Source organism: Drosophila persimilis, unplaced genomic scaffold (genome assembly GCF_003286085.1).
Source record: "Drosophila persimilis strain 14011-0111.01,24,50 unplaced genomic scaffold, DperRS2 tig00003933-arrow-pilon, whole genome shotgun sequence".
Taxonomy (NCBI): Eukaryota; Metazoa; Arthropoda; class Insecta; order Diptera; family Drosophilidae; genus Drosophila; species Drosophila persimilis.
Genome location: NW_020825706.1, coordinates 1,281,842 through 1,309,124, shown reverse-complemented (window position 1 = coordinate 1,309,124; position 27,283 = coordinate 1,281,842). Strand labels below are relative to the sequence as shown.

Below are 27,283 nucleotides of genomic sequence, written 5' to 3'. Positions count from 1 at the left end.
TATTCTCACCTGCCAGAAACGTGGGGCAATGCAGATTGTTCTTGTAGGTGGCACTCAGATCGTTGAGCAGCGGTGCCTTGACCACTGCCAGGGCCAGGACAAAGCACAGCGAGGCGCAGTGGGCAAAGTAAATCCAGGTCTCGTTGGCCTTCAGAGTGATGATCGAGCGATCCCGCATGCGGGTGGCCAGGCGACCATGTCCGTACAGATACATGACCATCGAGGAGGCCAGCACCAGGGCCGTGGCCAGCAGATACAGGGCCAGCGTCACGACGCCGTTCAGTATGAGTCCCGGCTGATGCACGGGCATGGCCTCGGCATAGATCTGCAGCTTGTACAGATTCGAGACGCCCACGTAGCCCAGCACGATGTCCAGCGCGGCCACAATCATCTGCAGACTGAAGACACAGGCAAAGGACTTGGAGGTGTTCCAGAACACGGCCGGATAGCGCACGGTCCACACCAGCAGGGCGCACAGGAGGTTCACGAACTCGGCACTCGGCGGCTGGGCAAAGATGGCCACATCGATGGGCTTGTCAATGCCAAAGAACAGCTGCAGCATTCCGGCAAAGCCATCCAGCCGCACGTAGTCGCTGCCGGGCGGTGTGGTCGGCGGTGCCGGTGTGGCTGGCGTCAGGGCCGGCACCGACTGAAAGTCTCCCTCCTCCAAATCAAAGTCCTCGCTCTCTTCGACCTCGTCCTCGTTGGACTTGGCCACAAATTCACTCGAGCTGATGCTGCCAGTGCCATCGCCCAGCTGATATTCCGGCTCGATCTCCACGCCAGCGCTGGCCGAACGCTTGCTGATCCTTCGCTTCTGGTTCTTCGGCTTGATGGCTATGATCTTGGAGTTGCTCGACACTGGCGTCGAGGGTATGATGATCTCTGGCAGGACCTCGGGCCGCACGCGGTGGATGTTGCTGTCCCGCGTGGTGGTCTCCTCCGGCTCCCCTCCAGGGTAGCTCTCCAGCATTGCCTGCTCGTGCGATGCCACATGATGACGACGCGGCTGCTGCTGCTGCTGCTGCTGTTGCTGTTGCTGTTTCTTGTGGTGCTGCTTGTGATGCTTTCGGGTTTTGCTGTGATGAGGATGTGGCTGTTTGGTTGTTGCCGCCGCTGCGGTTGTCCTTGTCGTTGTGGCAGGAGTCGTCGTCGATGTCGTCGTCGTCGTCGTGGTGGTTGTTGTAGTGGTGCTTCTTCTTGTGGTTGTTGTTGTTGGCGCCTCGGTTGTCGTTGATCCCGAGTCCTTCCCCAGTGTCCCCAATGTCTGCCAATTCTCGATATTCAACTTGTTGCTGCTGTCGTCGTTGTCGTCTGTGGAGCTGCTCCTGCCTGTGGTTTTCGGAGCAAACTCATCAAAGTCTGGCAGTATAACCGTGCCCTGCTCCTCCCCCGAGAGATCCACGTCCTCCTCGTCGTCGTGTATGGCCTCCTCCAGCTCCTGGCGCTCCTCCTCGTCAATATCTTGATTAATTAAATCGGGCACTTCAAAGTATTTGCCCGCATTCAATTTTGTGGATATGGGTGTCGTCTTTGCCGCCGTCTTTGTCGTTGTCTTGGCCGCCGCCGTCGTCGTCGTCGTCGTCGTAGACTTCTTCCTGCCGCCAGCATTTGCTGCCTTATCTGGTTGAGGTCGTAGGTCGAACAAGTTGTTATTGCCTCCCAGTCCTGGTCCCAGTCCCCGAATGGCCGTGAACATGGTGTCGTTGTAGTAGTCCTCCTCCTCTTGACTGCCGCTGCTGGTTGCGGTCATGTTCAAAGTCTGTGAGTGGTCCTCATCCAGCTCGTTCGGCAGCTGTTGATGGTAGTGCTTTGGCAGGGCCGTGGCAGGTCCCACCACCGATAGGGCCATCAAATTGCGTCGATTGATAACAACAAAGTCCATTTCAGTGGCCCAAATTTGTTCTGCAAAGAAGAGACAGCCGGAAAGGATGAGAGAGAGAGAGAGAGAGAGTGTTGGAGAGAAGCCAGAAGGCACTGCCTTGATTGATGGCTGCTCAAGTATATGGAATTAATTGCTTTGAGCTCGAGCATCTCTAATTGGAATACATCACGCAGGATTACATGTAAAGCACCTGTTAAGGACACACACACAGAGAGGGATGCTGCCTGGGCAGTAAATAAACACAAGCCACAGCCCCTGCGCCAGGATCTGGAGCACCTTCCCTCTCCCCAAACCAATCGTTAATTAAATGAGGCATCGTTGGGGAGGCTTGGTCCCCGCCCAACTGATTAATAAACATGTATCGCCCCAGCAAATGTATCTCCGAATCCCCTGAATGTATCTACCTATCCCTTTGGTGGAGCTCTGCTCTGGTCGGAGCCCTAAATGTTGACTAAATCTCGCCAGCACTGCCCAAAATGGTATGCTGCCTGGACTACAACACAAAGGAGAAATTGTGGCAGCCATTGTTCGCACAAAAGGATTTGGCCAGGCCAAAAACAAGCACAAAAAAAAACCAAACGAAAAGCCAAGAGAGAAAGCGAGTGGAAAACTATTCCCCATACAAATCCCACTTCCGTTCGCATTCGAATGCCGGAGCGAAACAATGGTCCAACAACAGCAAGGATTGTGCTGTAGCCATTAGCCACGCCCCCGCCCCCCTGGTCTAATTAAACGCGCATTTGCAGCATATGGTGGCAGCCGTCTCTGGGATCCATCTATCGTTCGACCACCATCTACAGATTCCTTCCATTTAACTATAAGCATAATAATATCGATGTTTATTACGGTCAAGCATTCGTTCGACAAGGAGTGTGCTCTGGGGGGGGAGGGGCATCCTGGCGCTTCCTGGAGCATCCAATCAGGCAAACGAAGGATAAGCTGAAATCTGCAAATATCTACGGTAATGCATGCCAGAATCAACGGTTATCCTATCCAAGCGAGTGCCTGGAATTATGTATTTCAATTAGGAGAAGATTTAGTTTTCTTTTCTGGCAAATACTTGAGTTACTCGCAGGGGAAATTGTTTAAGTTCTAGGGGCTACTAAACTGAACATTTTCTTGGGTTTATTTCGGAGATATTGAAGGGATTTATATGAAAATTATCTGGTTTTTCTGGGTGGAACATTTGGAATGAGGATTAGCGGTTGCAAAATTTAAATGGATTTTCTTTTTATTTAATTTAAACTAAGTTTTAGAGACAGTTAAAGAAGTCTACAACCAATGAAAGGTAAAACTATTACCATACTTCTCTCCCAGTGTGGCTTAGCACATAAGGGTGCGCTTTCACAGAGCTTTCCTCAAGAATTCCGACTGGTTTTTAGTTTGTTCCTTAAGCAATTAACATATTTCTATGGGATACCGAAATAACCAATAGGAAGCTTGTCTTGCTCTCTCCCAGTGTGGCTTAGCACTTAAGGGTGGGTTTTCACAGAAGCTCCCTCAAACATTCCGACTGGTTTCTGGTTAGTTCTTTAAGCAAGCCTCTTCTAAGCCATAGTTTTGTCCACAAAATGATTGCACACATTTTAAAATCCATGTTTTATGCCCTACCCAAAGGGAACTCTTTCTAGTTCTGCCCTAAACCTTGATTAATTTCCCCTAGAAACCCTATTTTATGCTAAACACAAAATCTTTTAGTCAGCTATTAGCCAAGAACAGATTCAGAAATGCTTACAGGCTCTTAAGCCCCAACTTTGTTCATTGAAAGGCAATCGGGCATAAAGGAATCCTGTTGACAGGCTGCCCGGCCCCTGGATATTGGGAATTGGACATTTCGCTGCTGTGGCTCCTGGCTCTTGTCTAATCCCTTATTAAAGCCCCACTTCAGAGCCGCACAATTTGTTTGTCTTTGGCAGCTCCTGGGCTGCTGTCTTCGATGGGGGGTGTGTGTCCTTTCCAAAGCTCGCTAATTAGTTTACTTTATAATGTCGGTTATTGCATATCCTATCCTACGAGGATACTTGGAGGATGCCCTAGTTAATAAAGGAACCAACCAAAAGCAGCGGGAAATTTGCCAAGTTAACACTTTCATAAAATTATTTATTAGTGCGGTCGGGGGTCGGTGGTCGGGGGGAGGGTTTCTTGCCCAGCGGGCAGTCGGTGGTCGTGGGAAATAAAAGAAAGTCCTCAAAATGGGAATTGCCGAACAAATATTAAAGACAATGCCGGAAGATCCCCCAAAAGACACGAAAACTGAGTCTGAAGCGGGATTACAACAATGGATGCCATAATAATATGTCGTTGCCGTTGGTGTCGTCTCCCTGGCAGGGGCGGCGGCGGTGGCGGCGACGGCGGCAAGTGGCTCGTAAAACCGACAACACCGAAAATCTCAAGATTAACCCGGAGGCAGCCTCCACGCTCTGCTCCTCTTGGTGCCTTGACTCTGCCACCTCCTTGATTATGGCAATGACAATAACACCAACGAGAATGAGCGGCCAAACAGGGAGGAACAAGGAGGAACAGCTAGGAAGCTCCAAGGATAAGAGTAATGAAAATGCGCAAATCCAAGTCGGGCAACGCCCACTGGCACTGGCAGTGAAGGAGGGACTTCCCGCTGCGGTAATAGTTGCGATAAGACGACGAACGTACTGTGGGTGGGGGAGGGGGGACTGGGGGCTGTTCTCTCCCTTCAACCCCAAAGCCTGCGCGCTCGTTAAGTCTTTAGCATGAATAATGATAAGTTTTCTTCGGGCCAGAGACGAGCCACGAACCAGCGACCGACAACCGACAACCGACGACCTACAGGCCGGGGCTCAACGTCTTTAGCCACTTCCGGAGGACCAGCATCCTTAACGTAATCGGAGAGGGCCTGTTTAGCCAGCCTTTTATGCGCTCAATATGGCGCAGGTCCAGGCTCTCTCCTTCCTTCCTTCCCCTTCTCCCGCTTGCCACGGCCATTACATTTTTCATTTGTTTTTCTACTGAAGAAGAGAGATGTCTGCATTAATTATTTATGAGTGCAACATGGCGTATAAGTGATTTTCCCCCTCATAAAAATTGCCATCCCGTCTCGGACAGTGATTTTTGTGTCATCTATTAATGAAATTAATTAAGGAATTGTGGTCTTCCAGCGGATCCTTCCGTCGTTCTTAACGCATTTTCATTGTCTTACAACAGCTGCCGGCTTTTGCCAAGTTTTCTCTTACTTTTTGTTGATTTTTTTGCATTTTAATAAGTTTTTCTTTTACTTTCAAGTTAGGCGCATAAAAGCGGCATTTGATGGCTCGATGGGGAGTTGAGTTTTTCCTTGGGGATATATTTATTTTTTGTAACTCTCAGAGTTTCGAGAAAACTCTAGAGAACTCTCGCTAGGAAACAGAAAAGGTTTGAGTGGAGTATTCAGGGATTGGAACTACAAAAAGTGAATCAAAAAATGTAATCCATTAAAGTTTATTCTATTAAGCAAAAGATCCATTAACTATAAACCCTAGAGGTGATGGAAAAAGGGGTATAAATATCTACTTTGGCTTTTAAATATAAAAAAACACCGGCTGCCAATTTAATAAGCTCTTTATCCCCTTCTCATTTTTGCAGGTGCTCTGTTTTTCCCTTAATTTTCCTTCCTTTTATAGGAGCATCCATTAATTTCCTTATCGCCTCTGCCTCGCCCACTGATTTATCACTCCCTCATTTCCTGTTCGGCAAGGGAAATCCCTTTTAGTCATCAAATATTTGGCGAATTTAATGCAACATAATCATAAAATGCATTTGTGGCTACAGTTGTGCCCCTCCGACGCCCCCTTTTTGGGTGGGTCCTTTTTATGCGAGTTGGTGGAAAGTTTTTAAAAGCATTTCTCGTTCTTCTTTCATTCGTTTTACGATTGGCCCGCGACGCCTAATTTCTTCATCGCTTCTTAGTCTGATTTTATGCTGATATAAAAGTTGCGTGAATTATGGAATATAGACCAGCCCCCCACCTCCACCCTAGCCTTGGCCTAAACACTAATCATTGGCCTGTCGATCAAAGGGGGAGGGGAGGGGAGGGGTTGTGGAAAATGCATCTAATTGCTTGCTGAAAATGATAATTCTGCAACTTACAGCCATAAGCGCATCAGGAAGGGCCGTCTGACAGGCCAATCTTGGAGGAGCTTAAGTCTTTAAGGATGTCAGAGCCTCGTTGACAAATTGCCCAGAGAGGGGGGGGAGGGGGAGAGCGGATGGGAGTGCAGGCAAGCGTGAAAATGGAGCCAAAGGAGTCGCGAGTCGCGACAAGGCATTGCACTTAGCTTGACCAACTGCTGTGCTCCCCTCCCCCCCCTTGGCATCCCCCTGTGTCTCTCTCTCTCTTTCTCTTTTAACTTCTTCGGACATCTCTCGCTGGGTTCTCTGTCCCTTTTTTTTTCTATCAACTGCAACTTTGGCTTTGACTGCAGGATTTTATTTGTGCCAATGATTTTCTAATTTAAGTAGGGGAAAAGCGATGGGGATTGCAGCTGCAAAACGTTGTGCGAAAACAATTTCCCCCAGTTCGGTGGGAGAGAGAGAGAGGGGGGGTGGAAATGTCTGGCAGCGACAAGAGATTGACTTTGTGGCAGGCAGCAGGCGGCCAAAGCAGCGGCAAAACAACAAAAATAACATCGAAATTAATTGAAAAATCACAGAGCCCAGACAGAGGGAGGGGCACAGACGGGGGTCAGTCAGTCAGTCAGCCAGTCAATCATTGATTCAGCGAGGATTTCAACTCATCTCGTCATGGGTTTTTATGATGCCAATGCAAGTGGAATGTCGGATGGAGCCTGTCGGGCTGTGGGGCTTGGGAGTCCTGTCGAGTCCAACTCCAATGTTGGTCTCTCGGCCACATTTTTAATTTACTCCGCGAACCGATGTTGCCTTTGTCTGCTGTCTCTCTCTCTCTCTATCCCTCTCTTTGGTTCAATAAACCCCCGACATCTGGGATCTGGGCCTGGCACTGCGGGATCCCGGTCCGGGCCCGGACTTTGACTCACTTTAAATGTAGTTAATTTTGATTTGCCTCTGGCTGCCGTTTGCCTGCATCTGTGGGTCGTCATTGTTTCATTGGTTTTGTTGTTGCCACTTGCCACAGCTACTGGTGCCCTAGTCGCTGGGCATTTAGCATACGTAAGGGTTCGAAAGGGTTCTAGGGGTATGTGTAGTATCCAAGGATGTTTGCTGCAGAGGAGAGCATAGAACATTTACACTGGGTGCCGTCTGGAAGCATTCGACTTGGAGGAAAAACATATGGAAAGAGGAAAACCCTTGAATCAAAATACCGAAATATTTAAACAGAAATTGGGATTAAATCTTAAGACTTCTTTTACTCTTCATTATAGCTAAAGGATTTTGAAAGAAACTGTGAAAGGGATTGGTATTTTTGTGGGACTCAGAATGTATCTGGGGGAATTATTTTATAGAGATTTCTCATTGAGAGCTTTCCATGAATCAAATAATTTTTAGAAGAAAAATATTCCTCTTAGATTTGATTTACTGAATTCTTAAAAGAGGTCCTAAAAGAAGTTATCTTCTTTATTTTGGAGAAAAAACTATCTTGAAGGAATATATTTGGTGCTTTCGGGATTTCTGATCCATAGAATGTTCCCCTTAGCAGACCATTTGGAATTCTATATTTTATATCTTAAAGATCCCTTCTTTCTCTAGGTTTTCGCTGGCTTTTGCAGGGCATCCCTGGATTCGTGTTATTTTAACTAATTTCCGCTGCCTTCCAGTTGGTTTAGTTTCTCTTTTTTCTAGTCTGTTCTGTTTGCTGGTTGCCATTAACTGTGGAATTAGTTTACTGTGCTACTGTCACTCCCCTCTCCTCTGGCCTCACATGTGAGACACGTCGATCCGGGTGTACACAAAGCACACACACAGAGGCAGACAGAGATATATGTATGCACCGAAAGAGGCCTCCTCCTGTTACAGGACTCAGTAGAGTAGCGTCCTGCCTCACTTGCCTACGGGCCAACATTTGCATAGAGTTTTGGGTCGCTTGGGTGCCTTCCGCTGCCACGGATATTGCCGCCTTTGCCCTCTGTTAATAACATGGCTTATTGCTGGCCATAATGGCCGCACCTCGTTCCCTGTCAACCTGGTTGCTGTTCCTGGTCCTGGTGCTGGTCCTGTTTCTGGCCCTCTGCCTTGTCCTTCTGCGTTCGGTGTTTGCTCCTGCGGTTGTTAGCCTGTGTGCACGCTCGTTCGGTTGTGTTTTTGTTTGTCGAGCGGTCATGCATACCATATCGTAGTACCTCGTACTGCGCACACACACACACACACACACACACACAAATATGTATTGTAGATGTTTGGCTAGCAGATTTCCCCAGCGATTGCCTTTGAAGCTGTTTCTCTTTCTCCTTCTGCTGGTGCTGCTGCTGCTGGTGCTCCGCCTTCTGCTGCTGCTTCTGCTGCGCCTCTTACTGCTGCTGCTCCTCCTCCTCCACCTGCTATATATACTTTTTTTTTGTTCTTCTCCCTCCCTCACACATACATATTCCCACAAGCTCACTTTGTTAACCGTCCTTCAGAGCATCCTAAACACATCTTGGTTAAACAGTAAGTGCCGTGTGTCCCTGCCATATGGAGAATATGGAGAGTAAATGTATTTAAATTGAAAGCACAAAGCTTTCGTTCATTTCAGGCACACAAATAATTTAATTAAAATGCAGAATGGCAAACGTAACAGCAAAATTGATTGCATCAACAAAGGCAAATTATTATGATTGATTTTGCAGGCCCTGGCAGGCCTCTGTTTCACATGCATCATTCTGCAGTCTGCAGTCTGCAGTCTGTTGTTGGGTCGTAGGTCGGTTTAATAGTTGTCATCATTGTCATTGTGTGTGGGGGTGGGGGGGAGAGGGGCCATCAACGCCATCATCAATATGACAATGTACCACGCGGCGTATGGCAGGACAGACACAACAATGAAGCTGAGGATAACTGCAATCCTCTCGCCAGGCAACAATGCGACCCAACACTCCTCTGTCCCTCTCCCTCTCTCCACCTGCAATCATCATTCCCCAACAATACTTTACCTATAGTTGTGCTCCATCCATCTACCATTCGCCTCCTTGCAATCCCCTGTGGAGCTCTTCTGCTCCCTCTTTCTGTCTCTCAGGAAGTGCATAATCGAAATGCAATAAAAATAGTTCACCAAGAATGCAAGCAGTCGTGCATTGAGACTATAGGGTTACCCTGCTGCTGTGGTTTATTTAAAGTCTTTTGTAGTTTTATAGAGCCTGATTGTGTTTGCAAAATAAAACGTGTTCATAGATGTTAAAAAAAGACAGAGAACCGTAGGCAGCAAAATAAGGTGCCGTTCTTTTATGCGCAGAGCGAGCGAGAGTAAACCACAGAGACGAAGACTCAACCGAGTGTATGGCGAGTTTTTGTTGTTGTTGCTGAGAGCGCATTATAATACAGAAATTGCGAGATCGACAGCCGATTATCGAACCAGTGCAGTGAGACAGCAACAACAATGCAAGCAGCGAAGCTCTCTCTAATTTTCGTGACCGACAAACAGCAGAACTTTTGCTGCCGAGAGAGTGCTGAAATGGAAGCAATTGCGAGGGAGTGTGTCTAACGTGAGAGGATCGACGCAAAAAAGAGCAGTGACAGAATGAAACAGCAACAATAACGAAACAGCGACGCAATGCAGTCCGAGGAAGAAGCATAAATATAAAGCAACAATGTAAGCTTCGAGGCGTCTCTCTTTTCCTCATTGCTGACAAACTGTAAAGCTGTTGTTGCCGAGAGAGCGATGGAATGGAAGCCACTGCAAGAGAGTGAGTTTTTATTGCGTGCTAGCAGCACTGCAGAGATCAAGAGATAAGACGAATTCGACTGCACTGTAGGCAAAATACATGCAAAAATGCTAGCACAGTGGAGAATACAGATAAATGTGCACAGCAAATTCAAGGCATGTCCGATCGTGTTGGTTTTCATTAGTACCATTAAAATAATGCTGCTCCCTCGGTTATTCCTTCTACAAATTTCAGTGCCACAAAAAGAACCCTCTGCCTGTCATACTCATCTCCAAAAAGATACAATAAGTACTTCCTCTTGTCCTTTTTGGAATGACGGCCATAAAAAAGTACCGGAGATGCAACAACAGTGGCGGCATCCTCTCGCTGCATACTTAAACATTTCCGTTTCTGTTGCATGCCCCTCTGTGAGAGTGACTTTTCTTTATACCCCCCAGGAGCTGCCACACAACAAATGTATTGTGCGCCGGGTTCGGTTCGGTTCGGTGTCGGTCTATTAATTATGCTCACTCACCTTTCGGCAACAGTCCGTTCTCGATGATGCGTGCCTCGAGCAGCAGCCGCGGCAGCAGCAAACAAAGAGCAATCAGGATATGGACAAAGGCCGCCGTCGGTCCGCCGTGTGTCCACAGGGCACGCAACGTGCCGCCGCGTGACTCCTCCTCGAGTCCGTCGTGGGGGGCCAGAGTGCAGCGTCGCTCTCTGGCGCCAGTGGCCAATTTAATGCCGTCGTTTGCCAAGTTGCCAACCTGTCAAGAAGTCAACCAAACAATTTTGGGGGATTATTAAATGGAAAAATATAGTTTGTTCACTGGAGTGTGCCAAAAAAACTGTTCATATATTCATTTGCCAGCTGGAAAAGATATGCACATGGGGGGAGGGGGGGGGAAGGAGCCTGCTCTGCCGTTTCCTTGATCCATCGCTGGGCCAGCCCCAAGAGCGGAAATTGAAATTTTCTCAAGAGTATGCTCTACTTCCGGGAAAAATGTTATTTATTGCTCTATCAGAGGGACTTTAATAACCGTATATTTTGTTGTTGGAAAGATGAACAAATAATTTAGTTTCAATGCAATTTATTTTCCCGAAATTTTCGATTTTAATCACAGTTTCGCTTTTAGGCATGAAAGCCCTATTGAATACGTGTGTGGGTATCCAATGGGGCTTTCATTATTTATTCTCTGTTTCAACTAAATGGTGGATTTTTCTCATTTATTTTGGCGGTTTTACCGAATGCTTTTGGCACATGCAGAATATGTTGCTTTTGTTTCAATTTATAAATTATTTTTAAAATTTTCTAATTGAATAAATAATACTTTTTCAATAATAGTTAACAAAAATTGTATTTGAAATACAATCAAAGCTGCATGTGAATCGGAAATGACACAATTTTCATTTGCGGTGACATGGCCAGGGGCATATTTTAATAGAGAGACGAAGAGACTATATTTTTCTGGCTATTTTGTTACAAAAAAAATACTTTCCCTCCCCCTTTAAGCTTTTAAATCCCTTAAAAATACCAAAAACTGCCTTTCCTTAGAAGAATTTATATTTAAAGAACGAAAACCATCCCTAGAAATAGGGACAAACTTAAGTTGGAAACCTCTAAGCTATATGAATTGTAAAAAGCCTTGGAATACCACACAAAAAAGAATTCCTTGAAAGTTTAGAGAGCCTCTTTAAAGATTTTGAATCCCTTAAAAACCTAAGAACTGCCCTTCCTTGGAAGAATTTAAATTTTAAGAACGAAAAACATCCCTAGAAATAGGGACAACCTTTAGTTGGAAAGCCCTTAACTATAAGAATTTTATAAAGACTTGGAAGACCACAAAACAGAATGAAATCAACAGCAGAACTAACAAATATTCAATATTCGATAAGAAAACACATTCTCATTCGTTGCCAATCCTCAACATTAAAATAATGCTTTACTTTATTCTGCAATATATGTAGATTACTCCAACTGGAACTCTCTTTGGTTATTCCCAAGAATCAATAATCCAAAGCCAAAGCCACAAACTACTCAATTATTCCTAGTTTGCCAACGACTTCAGGGCAGTCAAATGATATCGCACAGACACAGGATTTTCATCAATACTGTTAGCATAATTATTATCTTACCCTCCAGCTTGAATCAATGTAAATTAGTGAGCCAATCAATCTTCATTCTCTGGGCAATACAATCGGTTTAAATTACTGCCCCTTTACTGCCATTTATGGCAGGTTCTACTCGAATTTTGTTGCATAAATTACACCCAAAAATGCATAAATCATAGATGAGCAACAGGCAGTACAGCACTAGAGTCCTGTCAAAGAGTTGAGATATCTCTCAACCATTGAGGCTGACCACACCACAGATTTGTTGGTGACCCCTCTGGCCTCTGGGGCAATTAATATAAAAGTTATACAACAACAAAATCCTGAAAAATATAAAGAGTACGTGGTTTTTTTGAATGCATTTTTTATGAGCATAAAAAATGGCAAACACATCGCGATTTGATAGAGGAAGACACACAAAGGCGTTGCGCATACGACGCGTTGGCGCATAAACAACACAGCACAAAAACGGGGAATACTTTTGCACGTGACAAATGGCAAAATGAAATATTTATATATACAAGCGTATATCCCATATATAAATCCTGTCGAGGATACACTTGCGCACTCTATAGAACATAAAAATCACGTGCAACATACATATATAAATAAATGCGAGCTGTCGGGCTTTTAAATTAAAAACAAGGGGGAACCCAAGCCTCAGGCGAGTGAATCGACAATGGGAATACCCCATACGGACGCTGGTAATTTTTTCCAATATTTTCCAAGAGCTTAGAGAGGTGTCCCGAGGAGTGCTTAGCCCGAGAGATGCTCATCTAGACGTCTCATAAGTACCCCTTATGTTTCCAGTTTCTTTCGTATAGAATATACCCTTTAAATATCCCAGCAAGTACCGGGTAAAACAAGCAGACATCAGCATGATGAAGGAGCCACATTCGGAGCCGGTTGAGTGCCAGGAGTAGAGGAGCAGAGGAGCAGGAGCCCCGACCAGGAGCATCGGCAGCTGCAAATGGTTCACTTTGTTTGGCTTGCTCGGGTTTTTGGCTCCGGCTCTGGCTATGGCTCTGGCTCTCTTCTTCTTCTTTTTTTGGTTTCGCTTCGTTTCGTGCAGCAACAATGATTGCAATTTGCAAAAAGGGAAAATGCATTTGAAGTGCATGCGTGGCGGTGCACAAAGGGGGGCGGTGGAGCTGCAGGGAGTGCGGGTAAGTGGAAAAACCCAGCGAGATAATGCATTTAAATGTGCCAGAGCATTTCGCGGTTTTTTCACTGACGGCGAATGAACTCAACCTCCAACCAGGCCCCCAAATGAAGCTCCTATCTATCTGTCTCTCCCTCTCATCATTTTCCATATGTCAGAGACTGCCTGAGGCTAACCCCTCATTAGCCCCTATTCAGGGCAGTACACCTTGGGGGGTAGGGTGGCTTTAGTTTTTCTAACATTTATTCTGGAATTAAGCGACATGCTAAAATATTTTGCATATTTATTCTAGAAACACTACTGGTAGCTTTTGTTTCGAAATAAAATTCGGCTTCAAATATTCATCTACATTTATAAACCTTAGAGAATTTGTGGGAATATTTTGTAGGGAGAAAAATGTGGCAAAAGTTTATATTTTTATACAACAAACATTTAAAAAAAATGTCAAATTTTATATACAAATTTTCAAAGACAGTTCTAAGCCTAAACATTTGGGAGTTCTTCTACATAAAAAACTGTAGAAATAATCCAGAAGATTATTCCCAAAAATCAAAATAATTATGTGACAAAAATGATGCAATAAAAGATTATTTATTTATTTACAAAAATGTATGTGGAAAAAAAAGAATAGAAATAAATATTTTCTTGAAGATATTCCTTTCAAAGATTCGTTCTTTTATGAAAATATCTTCTATAAAATATTCTTTCGAACCATGAACAAAAAACTCTTTTCAAAAGTCCCAAAAATTTTTAAAACTTAAAAAAAATGTCATATTTTATATGCAAATTTTCATAAACCCTTGAAGCATATAATTTTCCAGCATTTGGGATCTTTTCTACATACAAAACTGTACAAATAATCCAGAAGATTATTCCCAAATATCCAAATAATTATATGGCAAGCAATAAAAGATTATAAATACACTTTTTCTTGAAGATGAACCTCCTTCTTTTATGAACATTAAAACATCTTTTAAAAAACTCTCTTCAAAAGTCGCCCAAATTCTCTCCTAACCTCCTCTAACGCACTGTGGCAAATGATATCTTGTGTGCCACATACTAGTTTTCCACTTTGATGCACCTACCACACCAGCCAATGTTGGGTTAACCGATTCGTTACGTCTATTCCCCTGACATTTAATGCGGTTATCCAGACATGTCCCCCCCCCCCAACCCCACCACTCTCCACTCTGCACTCCCCATTCACCGTTTCCCCAGTCTATTCCTATTCTCTATCTTTATTCGTTTAATTTCGAATGCTGTGCAAATATAAAAGTCGCAAAGTTTTCGTACATGGGGGCTGTGTGTGACAATTGGAGCCATTCTCTTTCTCCTCTGTGGCTCCCCGTGATGGTTTCTGCCTTATCGGTTGCCACTGCCACACCATGGACGTAATTGCGTCTGTACTGCTAAAAACTAAGCAAAAACTATGCAATACATTCCTGTTTCCTGCTGTTTTTGTCTGGAGTCTGGGGTCTGGGGTTTCCATGGGGCTTTCGTGGGGGTCTGGTCTGGTCTGGTCTGGTCTGGTCTCGCCTCGATAGCCACGCCTCAATGGTCAATGTTGGGATTTCAGTTTTGCAATTGCAAATGACGATGACGATGATGTTGTTTCTGTCTTTTATTAAACGTTCACCGACGTGTGATGAACGTCTCTCTCTCTCTCCATCTCTGTCCCTCGTTGGCGGTCTGCGGATTCCCCTTCCCCCTCTCTCTCTCACTCTCTTTCTCTGTGGCGGTCTGTCTGGTCGCTGACTGATAGCCGCCAGCCTTTGGACGGTTTATTCACCGACTTTTGTCCTTCCTGCCTGCTGCCTGCCTGCCTGGTTCGTTGTCGCTTTTGTGGTTATTTGGCCAATGGGAAAAATTGCATGCCACTATTTGCATACAATTTGTATACCCTTTTTGGTGGTTTCAAAAAGTTTGCCAAATAGATTTCCGTGATCTGTCAAACGAGTAAACTCGTCAGAAAGTGCATTTCCATTGCAAATTGTTGAATAAATGAGGCTTTTGTGGTATGGATTTTTGTTAGACTATTCGGAAACGTTGAAACCTTCTTTTAAAAGGTGTTAAATCCTCTTCCAATGGAAATATGAGCCATAAAATACGTTGTTTTTGAGATCTTCAAATGAATAGCCACATTTTTTCTATTGGAAATTTATTAGAAAGCCGAAACCCCTTTAAAAAATGATAATTCATTCGAATTTAGAGTCGTAAGTGAGATATATCTTATAAATATGGCTCATTTTAGTTCAAAAACAACCCCTAAAATGGTTTTTAAAAGCCTATTTCATGGTCTGCTATAGGTTTCATTTTAAGCGTTATTAAATGAGTTAAAACACACAAAATTAATGATCGTGTCGACACACATTAAAAACTTGTTGCTTTTTTGTACCAAAACATGTTCCAGGCAAGGGCTCTTCAAAACTTGTTTGCACATGCGAAAAATACCCTAACCGTGTCTCTCTCCCTCTCTTAAAAGCCATAATGAACTACTGTTTTTGGCGGTACAGGACACACACACTTAATGGAATTATGCATTTGGGCAAGAGGAAGGGGGTGGAGGGGGGAGGCCTGCCAGACTCTTCCTGTGATAGGATCTATGGTCTATGGTCAGTAGTTGGCTGTCACATTCAATGGCGGTACCCAAAGCCAATCTCAGACCCAATCCTTTATCCTCCCATACGCACACACACGTGGTCTTTCCTTTCATTTGGCTCTTGTTTTTAAAACAAGCCAATTATTTGTGAAAACTTTCACAGAGAGAGAGAGAGAGAGAGAGAGACATGTCCTGAGTCCCATCTTTTCCTCTTTTTAAGTGGCTTTCAACAAGACGTGTGTGTGTGTGTGTGTCTGTACGGTACATATGTACAGGAGTAAATGCCATTTGTTGGCTATCGTATTTTTGTTTGTTTTCTATCGAGCTTTTGTGCCCCATCATCATCTGCCATACAGTTTATAGATGGATGATAAATAAACTATACAAAAACCACAAACACAGCCATCAGATAAATGTATGCATATACATATATATAAAATTGTTAAAGGAAAGGATCTGCAGGAAGTATAGGTTTGGTCATCAGACGTTCGAGAGGGGGGGGCAGGGGTAGATATGAGAGAGAAAAAGCCATAATTGCATTTATTATGCTGATAAAAGCAGAGACACTAACAGCCAAACGGAGCGGAGCGGAGCAGAGAAGAGAGAGCGAGAGAGAGAGAGAGGCAGGGGGCAGGGGGCAGGACAGGACATACACAGGACACTCACTGAGTGCAGCCAGGCTAAAGGATAACCAACGCAGTTGCCAGACAACACTACGAGTGTCCATGTGTGTCCTCTGTCTGTGTGTGTGTGTGTGCTGTGTGCTCTGTCAGCCATTTTGTGAATGCTGCAATGCAAAGGACCCGCAACGTATGCTATGCTGCTGCTCCTCCGGCTCCTCTGGCTCCTCTGGCTCCTGCTGATGCTGTTTTTGTTTGCAAATAAATTTAATAACGACGAATAATGCCACTAAAAATAATTCACAGAGAGCGAGAGAGAGACAAAGGAGCTAGGGGACCGGCAATATGGAGCACCACCGGAGAGACAACAAAAAAAATTTAATTATTGAGTGCAGCCACACACACACACACACACAAATATGCAGCCAAAGGACAAAGGACTCTCCCCACAGGGGTACCGAGTTAATTATTGCTGGGTCGGGCCTCATGATCCCAGTTTAAAACCATTTGAAACAAACAAAACAAAAAAAAAACTCACCTTAAACACCGCCGAAGTGAAGAATACTGGCAGCAGTATGAATACCACGCCAGAGAGCACTATCTGTAGATTCAATTCCGCCACGGGCTCAATTTTCCAGGGTATCAACGAGCAGCCTAAGGGAAAAAGGAGAGGAAATTGTTAGAAAAAAAACGGAAAAGAAGGAAACTTTTTGCATAGCACCTATAATTATAAAGATAGGCTGCCCTTTTTTTCTAAAATCAAATATAATGGGTTAATACACCTAAAGTCCCAAAATTATTATAATCGGATAATTTTAACATTAAAAACTCCGAAAAGTTCAGAAAATTCCCTCAAGTTTTCTAGGTTATAACATAAAATGTAGGTATCCTTCATTTGTGCAGAATTCCGATAGACTTAAGATGGTTTGGAACCTATTAAAGTTCGAATATAACTAATTTATACTTTCAAAAGTTCGAAAACTATACTAGAGGTTCTGAAAAACATATATTTAATCCTGCAATGAAGGTATCCTTAGTTTCGGTAGCATTCCGATAGACTTAAGATGGTTTGGCGGCTCTTTATGTTCTCATATAACTAATTTGTACTTTCAAAAGTTCGAAACTTGTACTAAAGGCTACGAAAAACAGATATCTTACTGAATAAAGTTTTCCAAATAATATTTTAATATTAATTAAAGTTCCCAATAAAATTATTCCCTATCCAAGGATCTCCTAAACTCCTAAATTCCTATTAAAACCCCAATAAATCAAACAATATTCCATCTTCAACGAAGAAACATATTAAACCACAAACTATTATTGTATAACAAATGCACAGATGCAACTAATGTGGCAATCGTGTGTCTTGCCACACAAAGGATGGAAAGTTTATTTAGTGTACTACTCACCCAAGAACCTGTAGGCTCCATGCATGGCCAGATATCCCTGGAAGAGGGTGAGCAGGACACCGTACCAGATCGACCAGAGCGAATTCAGATGCAGATAGCTGCCTGAGTCGTGACCAGAATGCTGCAGATTGGTGTAGCGACTCTGGTGGCGCTTCGATTTGATGTACTTGGCCTGCAGCTGCTGCTGCTGCTGGGTGAGGCTGCTGCTGGTGGCTGTGGTGGCATTGGTGAGCACCGAGTTGCACATGCTCGAGTTGAGGCTGCCAGCGCCGCCCCCTCCACCGCTGCCTCCTCCAGCGTTGGACCCGGAGCCGGCACCATGATGATGCTTTCCACCCATTTTTTTTCGCTCTATAGAGGATTTCCTTTGTTTGTCTTTCACTCCTTTCGATGACACTCTTTTGTTGTATATTCCTACGGTTGTTGTTGTTGTTGTTGCTGTGTTTTTGTGGCTCTTTCCACGCGACAACAAATAATGTTGACAATCAATTTCTGGCTGACTGTCTGTCTATCTCCTCTATGGTAGGAGGTCTTCTCGTATTTGTATTGATTTTGTATTGATTTTGCTCGTTGATTTTCTATTTACTCAAGAGCTGCTTTCCCTGATGATGATTTCCCGGCTGCTGCTGCTGCTGTAGCTGCTGCTCATTGTTTTTCCCCTTTCCCACTTCTACTCCCCGGTCGGCTGTTGTCGCGGATAATATTTGCTCGCTGATATGGCTCATTATAGTAGCATCGTCCGACGATTCTGTTTGCTGGCGCATATTTGTGGAGACTCCACCTCCAGCCGCCTCTAGCCTTGATTGTCGCTGATTTGATGATGCGACGACAAAGACTGCAACGACACAGAGAACAGGGGAAACGTGTGAATTAGAGAATTAGTTGTGGGCGCACAAACAAATAAAACAATTGATAGGTGGGATAAGCATACAATAGAGATTGATACCCTATACTGGTAAGGAAAGGCAAATATAAAGAAACAATTTATTTCATGATAAGACTATAGGGTGGCAGCCGCCTGCTAAAATTATAAAATATTATCCGCTCCTCTTTCTCTCTTGCCGCTCTCATTTTACGCTCAGCACAATTGAGAGCGAACGCTTTGACGAGAGAGAGAGAGAGAGAGAGAAGAACGAAGTTTGTACCATGATGTAATTATACATCATAATCATACACTATACATGTAGAATTACATCATGGTTTGTACCAAGCAAAAAAAGACCCGAAACGACAGCACGTAGCGGCTCACTAGCACGCGCCGATATGAGTCAAATTTGTATGAAATAAAGAGAGAGACAGAACTGTAACAAATGAGCAGATCAAGTAGGCCTGGAGAATTGTGTTTTCGGCATGTCAGTATTATTTAACTAGGAAATAGTCAGTCGGAGCTCAAAACTGAAGTGAAAGGATAGTTTCTGGATAGTCGGCTCGCCTGGAGACGTATCAGTTCCAGGCATGGTATAGGCTGGTACACCGGACTTCCAGTAGCTCCGCCTTCCATTGATTGTACAGAAGAATGCAACTGGTAACGCAGCTCCCCTTCAGCATATAGCTGAGATCTCTTTTGATAGGCGCTGAGCCGGCATACAAACAGCTGTAAGTACGTAAATTCGCCAACGCTATCAATAAATGACAAAATTTCTGGAAACATCATGGCCTTCTGTAAGTATCTCCGCATAATAGCTGTCCAGCAACTTCTCAACTTTATAATCCTTGTAGAGACCAGTACCAGGCAACAGAGGCCCAGCAAACCACGCAACACTTGGACTATCCCTTCGTACTCCTTTCACTTGCAGAAGTGCTCTCACTACTAGTGCGCTCTGCCTCGCTCCAACGATGTTCACTTCAGGTGCAAAAGGGATAAAGCTACTACACACATCAAACACAAAGGCACAGAATATACCGATTCTGTAATCCAAATATATTTCCTTTATGATTCGTTGCAAAAAGTGGGTTTTTTTTAGTAGGGAGTCCACGTGTATAGAAACAACACGCATGTATAGAAACATTCAAAAACATAACAGCCGAGTAAACTCTCTTCTTCGTTCTTTAGGGCAGCGCACGATCTCAGTTTTATTTCCATTCCTTCAATCTCCCCCTCCCCTCGCACTGAACGTCACTGCACTGCTATTTAATGTTCTGCCAGAGCGAACGAGAGAGCAATACAACAACTAAATAGCTGCATTCTGCCTACAAGAATATTTCTCTGCCGACGCGCAGCCGAAACGCAGCCGTCGCCTTCGGCTGCCAAGTCATGGACATGCATGGACTTGCAAGGCAAAGAGCATAGCCCATCAAGTGTGAGGGTGAGGTTTTTATGAGAAAAATTCGTATTAGGCATGGAGATAATTTCCGGGTAATTTTTGTGTGTTTGCAACGAATTTTCTTTATTTGAAACATCCTTAATGAGGATTCTTAAACAGCCTACTACAGGCTCTTCCTTAGGCACACATTCATCGTGACTCATTCCACACCTCCTAATAGACCCTATACACCCTTTCAGAACCTACCAATCACAGGGTATAATCAGATCGCACAATTAAAACAAATCCTCTTATAAACCGATAAATATATCACTCTGTTTGTGTTAAATATTAGATTATATATTTAGGGAGGCAGACGACAATTATCAATTTGTAAAGCGCTTTAAAAATTCATCAGAATTGAACAACACACTTAAACACATGAATTATTTAAATGGCGAAAGAGCGCAAATCCAAGCCGTATTTTAATTAGTCGATGGAGTGGCAGAGAGACTGTGGCCGAGACTGGCTGGCCAATGGCCAATGGCCAAATTGACGCGCTCAAATTGGCAACAATTTAAACAAGATTACAACTGGCAAATGGATGAGAGGATTGGGGATTGTCGATGGGGGGGATGAAAACTATAAATCAATCCTCAGGGGGTGGTGCAGGAAGTAGAAGCTGGACGGCGGCCATGCGGTGTCTGTAAACCAATTTGGCACACAGGAGTCGCCAGAGTTGTCACTGTTGCTGTTGCTGTTGCAGGGTTGCCTTTGGGGTGTTGCTGGGTGGCTCTGGGGTGTTGCAGTGTTGCTTTTGGGTGTTGCCGCGCTGTCGCATAATTAAGGCAACGCGCGAGTGGCAGACAGACACAAATGCGATTCGAGGGAGCGGAGTGGCAGACAGACAGAAAAGGAGGTGCCTCCAGGGAGGTGGGTCTTTGTCTGGGGCCCTTGTTTAATGCGTTGCGCCTCGCCTCGACTCGCCTCGAGTTCTGCCACATTGGAGGCAACATAATTATAGGCCATAGACACACACACGCACACAAAGAGAGCGGAAAAGGAGTACGTGTGAGTGTGTGGCAGGTAAACTATTTGCAGCTTTGCGTGTTGCAGTGTTGCAACAAAACATGTGTAGCGGAACCGTTAACACTGATGCGGCAGCGGCAGCGGCGACTGCCTTTCAACAAAATGTTGCGTTTTGTTCAACACCACCGCAAGAGAGAGAGAAAGAGAGAGAGAGAGAGAGTTGGAGGTTGCCCCAAAGGGAAAACGCAATTTTCTTGCCTCTTTGGTCGGCCGCTCCTCCGCCTCCTTCTCTGCTTTTTGTTATGCAAAAATAATAAAATGTTTGCAATTTGTTCGAGTCCCTCTACGGTATTTGTAATTAAAAAGTGTTGCACACAGAAAGCCAGAGAGAGAGGGAGAGGGAGAAAGTTTTATACAAATGTGCAACCATGCTCAATGCTCCATGCTCTTTTTTACAGCCGCTTTGTACTCCTTTAGGTCCAGTAATTGACACGATTTAATTGATAATTGCTGTTGTACGGAATGAATGTAAATACCACGTCAATGGCCCCCGGCACTTGCCAAAATGGCCACGGAATCGGACAGGGTTTATCCTTTAAACGATACTTATCGATAGGCCATGGATATCTGATGGTTTTTATGATTGTGATATGAAGTTTGGGAGGATAATGGGGCTTGGTATGAATGTGTATTGGTGTAATGGTTTTGGAGAAAATTAAGCCTATGGAGCATCTATTTTTCTATTTAGATACTCCAAGAGCTCCGAGTAATTCGGAATCAGGCATTAATCGATTACGTATCGTTTATGAATCGGCTGCAACCGATATACTTTGTAGTTTCGGGTTTAAATCAATTCTGACTCGGCTACGAAATGGTTGCGATTAAACCCGATATACTTTGCAGTTTCCACTGTAAATCTAGCAAGAATCGATTAATAATCGGTTATTAATCGGTTACGAATCGGTTATAGCCGCCGGATCACTTTTGTATACTTTATTAATGAATCATTTAAAAATCTTATGAAAACTTAGTTGAAATTTGTAGACATATTGTATGTTTTAAAACCACTTGGAAAGATGTTAAATCCATTGCAAATCGATTATTAGTGAAAAACTCTGTTATTTCTGCACAATAAATTCTGCAAAGATTTATTAAAGCTGAATATATACTTTCTCACAATGCAATTCGCTTCCAAAGCAAAATGAGTGGCTTTGGGGACGAATTTTCATAAGTTTTCAACATTTTAAAGACCAAAAATACTTTCGAGGCAGTAAAACGTTTGTCTTATTGCATTACTGGTAGATGTGCATGTCGCTTTCTACACACCAAAACTTTCAGCAAGGAAATTGCGAACAATTTTGCCAGCAGTTGAGGTGTCAATTCGTGCACTGACATCTGCCATAAGACGACAGGCCAGGCACTTGTCAAGACACACTTGTCCTGCCGACAAACTGTTACCAAATTCAGGGACACAGAAACAATCAACAGAATTGTAGAACGCACTTCCCCAGACAGCAGGAAGACCTTATCCTATCAGTGGAGTCCCCGCCCCCCTCACAGAGGGGGAACATTCGGCTAAGACCTGTTCCGTTTGCTGTACTCGTGCTGGGGGCTCACATGTTGATATTAATTTTATGTTAATTACAATCTTCACAAGACTGTGTTTGTCTCCCCTGCAGAGGCATTCTGTTTCATGTGCGAGAGTCGAGTCCCCTGGAATCCAAGGGCCATGTGGCAGTGTCTCCAAGGGAAATGGAGGGTGGTTAATGGGCTTTCCTTCTGGATTTGCTTCCCTTTTCCTTGACGCATACTCAACATCAGATTAGCCCGGCCGCAGAAGTCATAAATGCAGATGTTTACATTTCTTTTTCCCCTCCTTTGGCTGTTTCTTTGTCTTTCAGAGCCAGGACTTTATATCCTTGGGGCAATTTGTCGCGTTCGCACGACTTTTACGCAAATGAAACAGCCACTTTATGGCATCCAGTTGTCTCCCTAGAATTTTCTTTTTGCGAGTCATGGCGTAAAATTAAAATGCTCTCCCCACACTCCCCCCACTCCCCCCACTGCCCCACTGCCTGCTAATGCAAATTAAAAACTTCACTCAACTGCATTTATTTGGTTAACATAGTTCTGCCACCCGCCCCACACGCCCCTATCCTGGGGCGACCTTCTCTGTGACTCATTCGCAGACGCCACTCCACATTGCCCCCCAAAAAAAAAACAAAGAAAAGAAAAAAGAAGAAAAGAGAAGACAAAATATGCTAAATGGCACTTGGCACCCTGCTGCGACCCCCATTTTCTAACATTATGCCTGTGGCATGCTCAAGTGGCTGCCACACTCCAAGCTAATTTATATGGCAGCTTCTTTCTTTCTTTCCACTTCATTTGTTTTCCACAAAAAAACATTCCTGTTGTGGTTCCGTTCTCTCAAATTTGGTGCTGACCAAAGCAAAAGGCTTTTGCAAAGAGTTGCACAAACACAAACACAGCTGCCCCATGCCGCATGACGCATGCCGCATGCACTTTTCATTTTAGATGCTTTAGATATTTATTCAGCAGGACTCAAAATGTTGCATATTTTCATCATTTGATTTCATCTTTTCTTTGATTTTGTTTTCCATTTGTGCTGGCTCTTTGCTTTCTTTTGTTCGGAGTGGGAGCGTGACAAATGTGTGCAACAACATCCCCCCTCCCCGCCACCCTCTGTTGCAGCATCGTGACTCACTTTTTAAATGTATTTTCAGCAAAAAGTTCCCAACAATAGACCAAGAAATGGCAACTGGGAGGGCTATAGTCTTTATAGAGAGGGAGTTTTGGCACAGAGATATCCTGTAGAGGGTATTGGCTGGGTTTAGAGGCTTTTTGAAAGCTTCTGTGCTTTTCTCTAGGCTCTAGGAAGGGAAAGTTGTTCATATTCTAGAGATATCAGGCATAAAAGTCCTTTTGGAAAGGTTTTTTTTTGAAGAACTGCGCTTGTGAAGTCCTGCCTCTTGCAGGAAAATGTTTCTCCTAATCTTGTGGTATTTTAGAGTATTTTTAGATCATATTTAAAGACATAAATCGACGCAAAGCTTCGAACTATATCTCAAAAATTATGGTACTACAGATATAGCTGAAATCTCTTAAAGAACTCCTTGAGCTTCGAAGATGAAATGATATCCGCTGTTCTAGGTTTTCATCTCTACTTTTCGCTCATAAGACTCATTAGCCTGTCATACCCCCCATTTAAGGGGTACAACCAGAGAAGAGGCATTTATTTCTGCATTGGCTGGCAGGAAAAAGTTTTTTTGGGCAAGTTTTAGCAGCGGAAGTACCAGGAGGGAGCTGGAGGGAGCAGGGGGGTCTACACGAGGTCGCACGTGGCTTGTTTTGAATTGGATTTACACATGTGCAGAGTTAATACGTGTTGCCCCATCCAGTGACATTTTTTTTCAATTTCAACTTTCGAAGCGTGGAAAAAAACGTGCGCCATCTGCAAAAAATACGTTGCCTACTTTTCAGCGGCGCAAAATAATCCCCCGGCTAAAAAATGGCAATTTATTTTGATTTATAATCCAAGAAAATATACAAAAATAATTAAAAGCGGAAAAACTAATGCCAGTGAGCAAGCCGAGTGGAAAATTGGGTCAGAAAGCTACTAAACCAGGCAACCAGGGCCAGTAAACCCCAAAATCAAACCAGAAATCCCAACAATAATAAAAGGGCCGGATAACAAAATTTATGACGGCAATTAAATTGCGCGACCAGCGGGCAAATAAAATTAAAATAAAACATAATAAACTATAGAAATTAGAATGAAAATCGCATAAAATGGGGAGCGCACAGCGTCTGCATATAAATTATCGTATCGAGTGGGTTTACCAACACTGGCAGGCCCCAGGGGGGTGTTGGCAAGCCGCATGCCAACGCTTTCTGCGATGTTACCAATGTTTTTGGAAAGCGCTTAAATTGCGTTACTTTCTCCACAGCTGGAGGCGTATGGGGTGGCTCTCTATGCAGTCGAAACAACCCCCTCAGAGGCCTGCATTTGAACCGCTTGCCCTGTAACCCCTCACGTGTTCCGGGTCGTAAAAATGCCGGGGAATTTATCGCTTTCGAGTGGATTTTTTTGAAGGGGGCGAGAGTTCTACTCTCGACACAAACAACACAGCGGGCATACCCTTGCTAGAGGGTATCATTTATTTTGAAGAGAGGTTTGTCAACCATAAAAATCCTTGTGGCAAATCCTATGATTCTTGAGGAAACTTCTTTCAGTTGAAGTTTGGATCTGATTACTATAGCATATGGATCAAAGTTGGGCACTCTTATACGTTTTTAGCATACAAAAAGGTCTCTTATATAGAGACAAATATGAAATACATCGTTTCAAAGGCGATCTAATTCAATTCTTTAGAGTTTTCTTGGAAAATCACTCGAAAGACCATTCTTAGCAGAAGAAACAGCTTTCTTTTTGAAGATAAGTCCATAAAATATAAGCAATTAAATACTCAGATCGATTAAAGCCACAATCAAGAGCCATAACCGGCCCTTTGAAACACTTTTGGTGGTCGGAAAGGGTATCCCAAGCTTCGTTACTTAATTAATTGATTTTTCTATGTTTGCTGTTGTTCGATTCTCGTTTGCCGGCTGCTGTTGTAGTTATTGTGGCTGTTTGTTGCTGTTGCATGAGTGGTTTTTGGGCAGGTTCAAACAAAATATTCAAAGCACAAAAAAAAACCAACTTTTTGCCGCTCAAGAAAATCGATGAATCCTTCAACAACAACATGCCCTCCCTGCCCTCTTCCATTAACGGTCCACACGTACAGGTGGGGTCGCGGGAGGGTGCACCGCCATTTCTCGTATATGGTTCAGGACACGCCACATTAAGCGGCATTTTGTTTTGACATTTCCGCAGGCAGCCAGCCAGGCCCCCAACAAGTCGTTCGTCGTTCGGCGTTGCCCACTTTTGCGGGCACGAAAAAAAGGGAAAATACCCGCAGAAAGCGAGAAAGAAAACTGGGGGAGGGGGCGGGGGCTAGGGAAAAAGGTTGAAACTGCGCACTTGGCAGAAAACCAGTAGACGAAAGAAAAACCATCGGCTTTCATCAAATGCACACGAAAGGCTGAGCAGCGGGAAAAGCTACACATTTAACAGGGCTTACGTACTTTTTCAGATGTGTGCGGGACAGGGTATACTCGACTAGGGGAACGATTGGGAAATTATGTAATATAGAAAATTGGTAAGAAATCTATACTTCATTTACACATTCCTTAAGGGAACAATGAGACGGAAAATAAGTAGAACCCTCTTCTTTAGAATCATTAAACAAATAATGACGTACTAGACGTAACAGATATTCATAAATTTCATGACTTAAAGAGAATTCATCAAAAATTGATAAATAAAAATAAATAAAAAATTATAATAAACATAATAAATACATATACAAAAAGAATAATCAAAAATATAAAAAAAATTGATAAAAAAATATAAAATATAATAATCTTAAAAATAAAAACTAATGTAATTAAATTTAAAAAAACACAAAATAAATATAAAACATAATAAAATATAAATATAAAATATATATACAAATATAAAATTATATAAAAAAAAATAGTATGAAATATAAGATAATATAATAGTTATAAAAAAAATAATAAATTCATATATAACATTTATAATAATTACATATAAGAAGAAATCATAATAGCAATATATAAAAAATAATAATAATCAATATATGTAGATATAAATATAAATATACAAAAATAATGATGAGCATACAAAAAAAATTATAATTATAAAAAATGTAAGTTAAAAAATATATATAATATTTTGTACAATGCTGTTAAATTATAAATACCATAAGAACATTACAGAACTTTTTTAGTAATATTTTATTAAAACTGTAAGACAAATGTTAATGTTGAGTAAATAAATTGCTAAACATTTTATAAATGATTAATTAATTTATTATTTTAAGCTTGAAGTAAATTGATTATAAATTATATAAAATATACGCTTACATTTTAAGCCGCTTTTAGATTAAAAGATTAATAAACTTTAACAAATATAAATCAAATACAGCTAAGGATATCCTCATAGGATATCTAATTATTCGTTGCTTGAATAAACATTTTCTTTATTCAATTCATTTTTTGTTTTCTACTTTCGTTTTATTTGTATATATTTTTGTATACATATGTATATATTTATTTTGGTTGTGATTATAGCAAGACTTTGGGGTAGCCTTTGCCCATTTCTTGACCAAACAAAAAACCCCCTCCTGCTTTGACCCTATTCCCAAACGGGGCTCGATTCTAAGCAGTGGCCTGCCTCTCCCTATTGGCCTCAGTCCTTGTGGGCCGCCTCTCTGCCTGTCTGTGCTTGTCCCTGCAGGCCCTTTCTTCACAATAATTTCCTTTCAATTTCAGTTGCAGATACAAACGAGGAAAATTGGTTTTTTAATTAAGTCCGA

General features: G+C 43.0%; 1 protein-coding gene across 1 annotated transcript in view; it reads right to left on the bottom strand.

Annotated features, from left to right (window-relative positions):
* The window catches only part of LOC6594248 (protein tincar), a 50,628-nt gene that overhangs the window by 5,804 nt on the left and 17,541 nt on the right, over positions 1-27,283 (bottom strand). The window contains exons 2-5 of the mRNA XM_026994558.1: positions 17,551-18,385; positions 16,680-16,795; positions 10,181-10,415; positions 10-1,905 (exon numbers count right to left, since the gene is read on the bottom strand). Coding sequence (XP_026850359.1) covers positions 10-1,905; positions 10,181-10,415; positions 16,680-16,795; positions 17,551-17,890 — 2,587 coding nt within the window. The 5' untranslated portion in view covers positions 17,891-18,385. The remainder of the gene's footprint in view (positions 1-9; positions 1,906-10,180; positions 10,416-16,679; positions 16,796-17,550; positions 18,386-27,283) is intronic.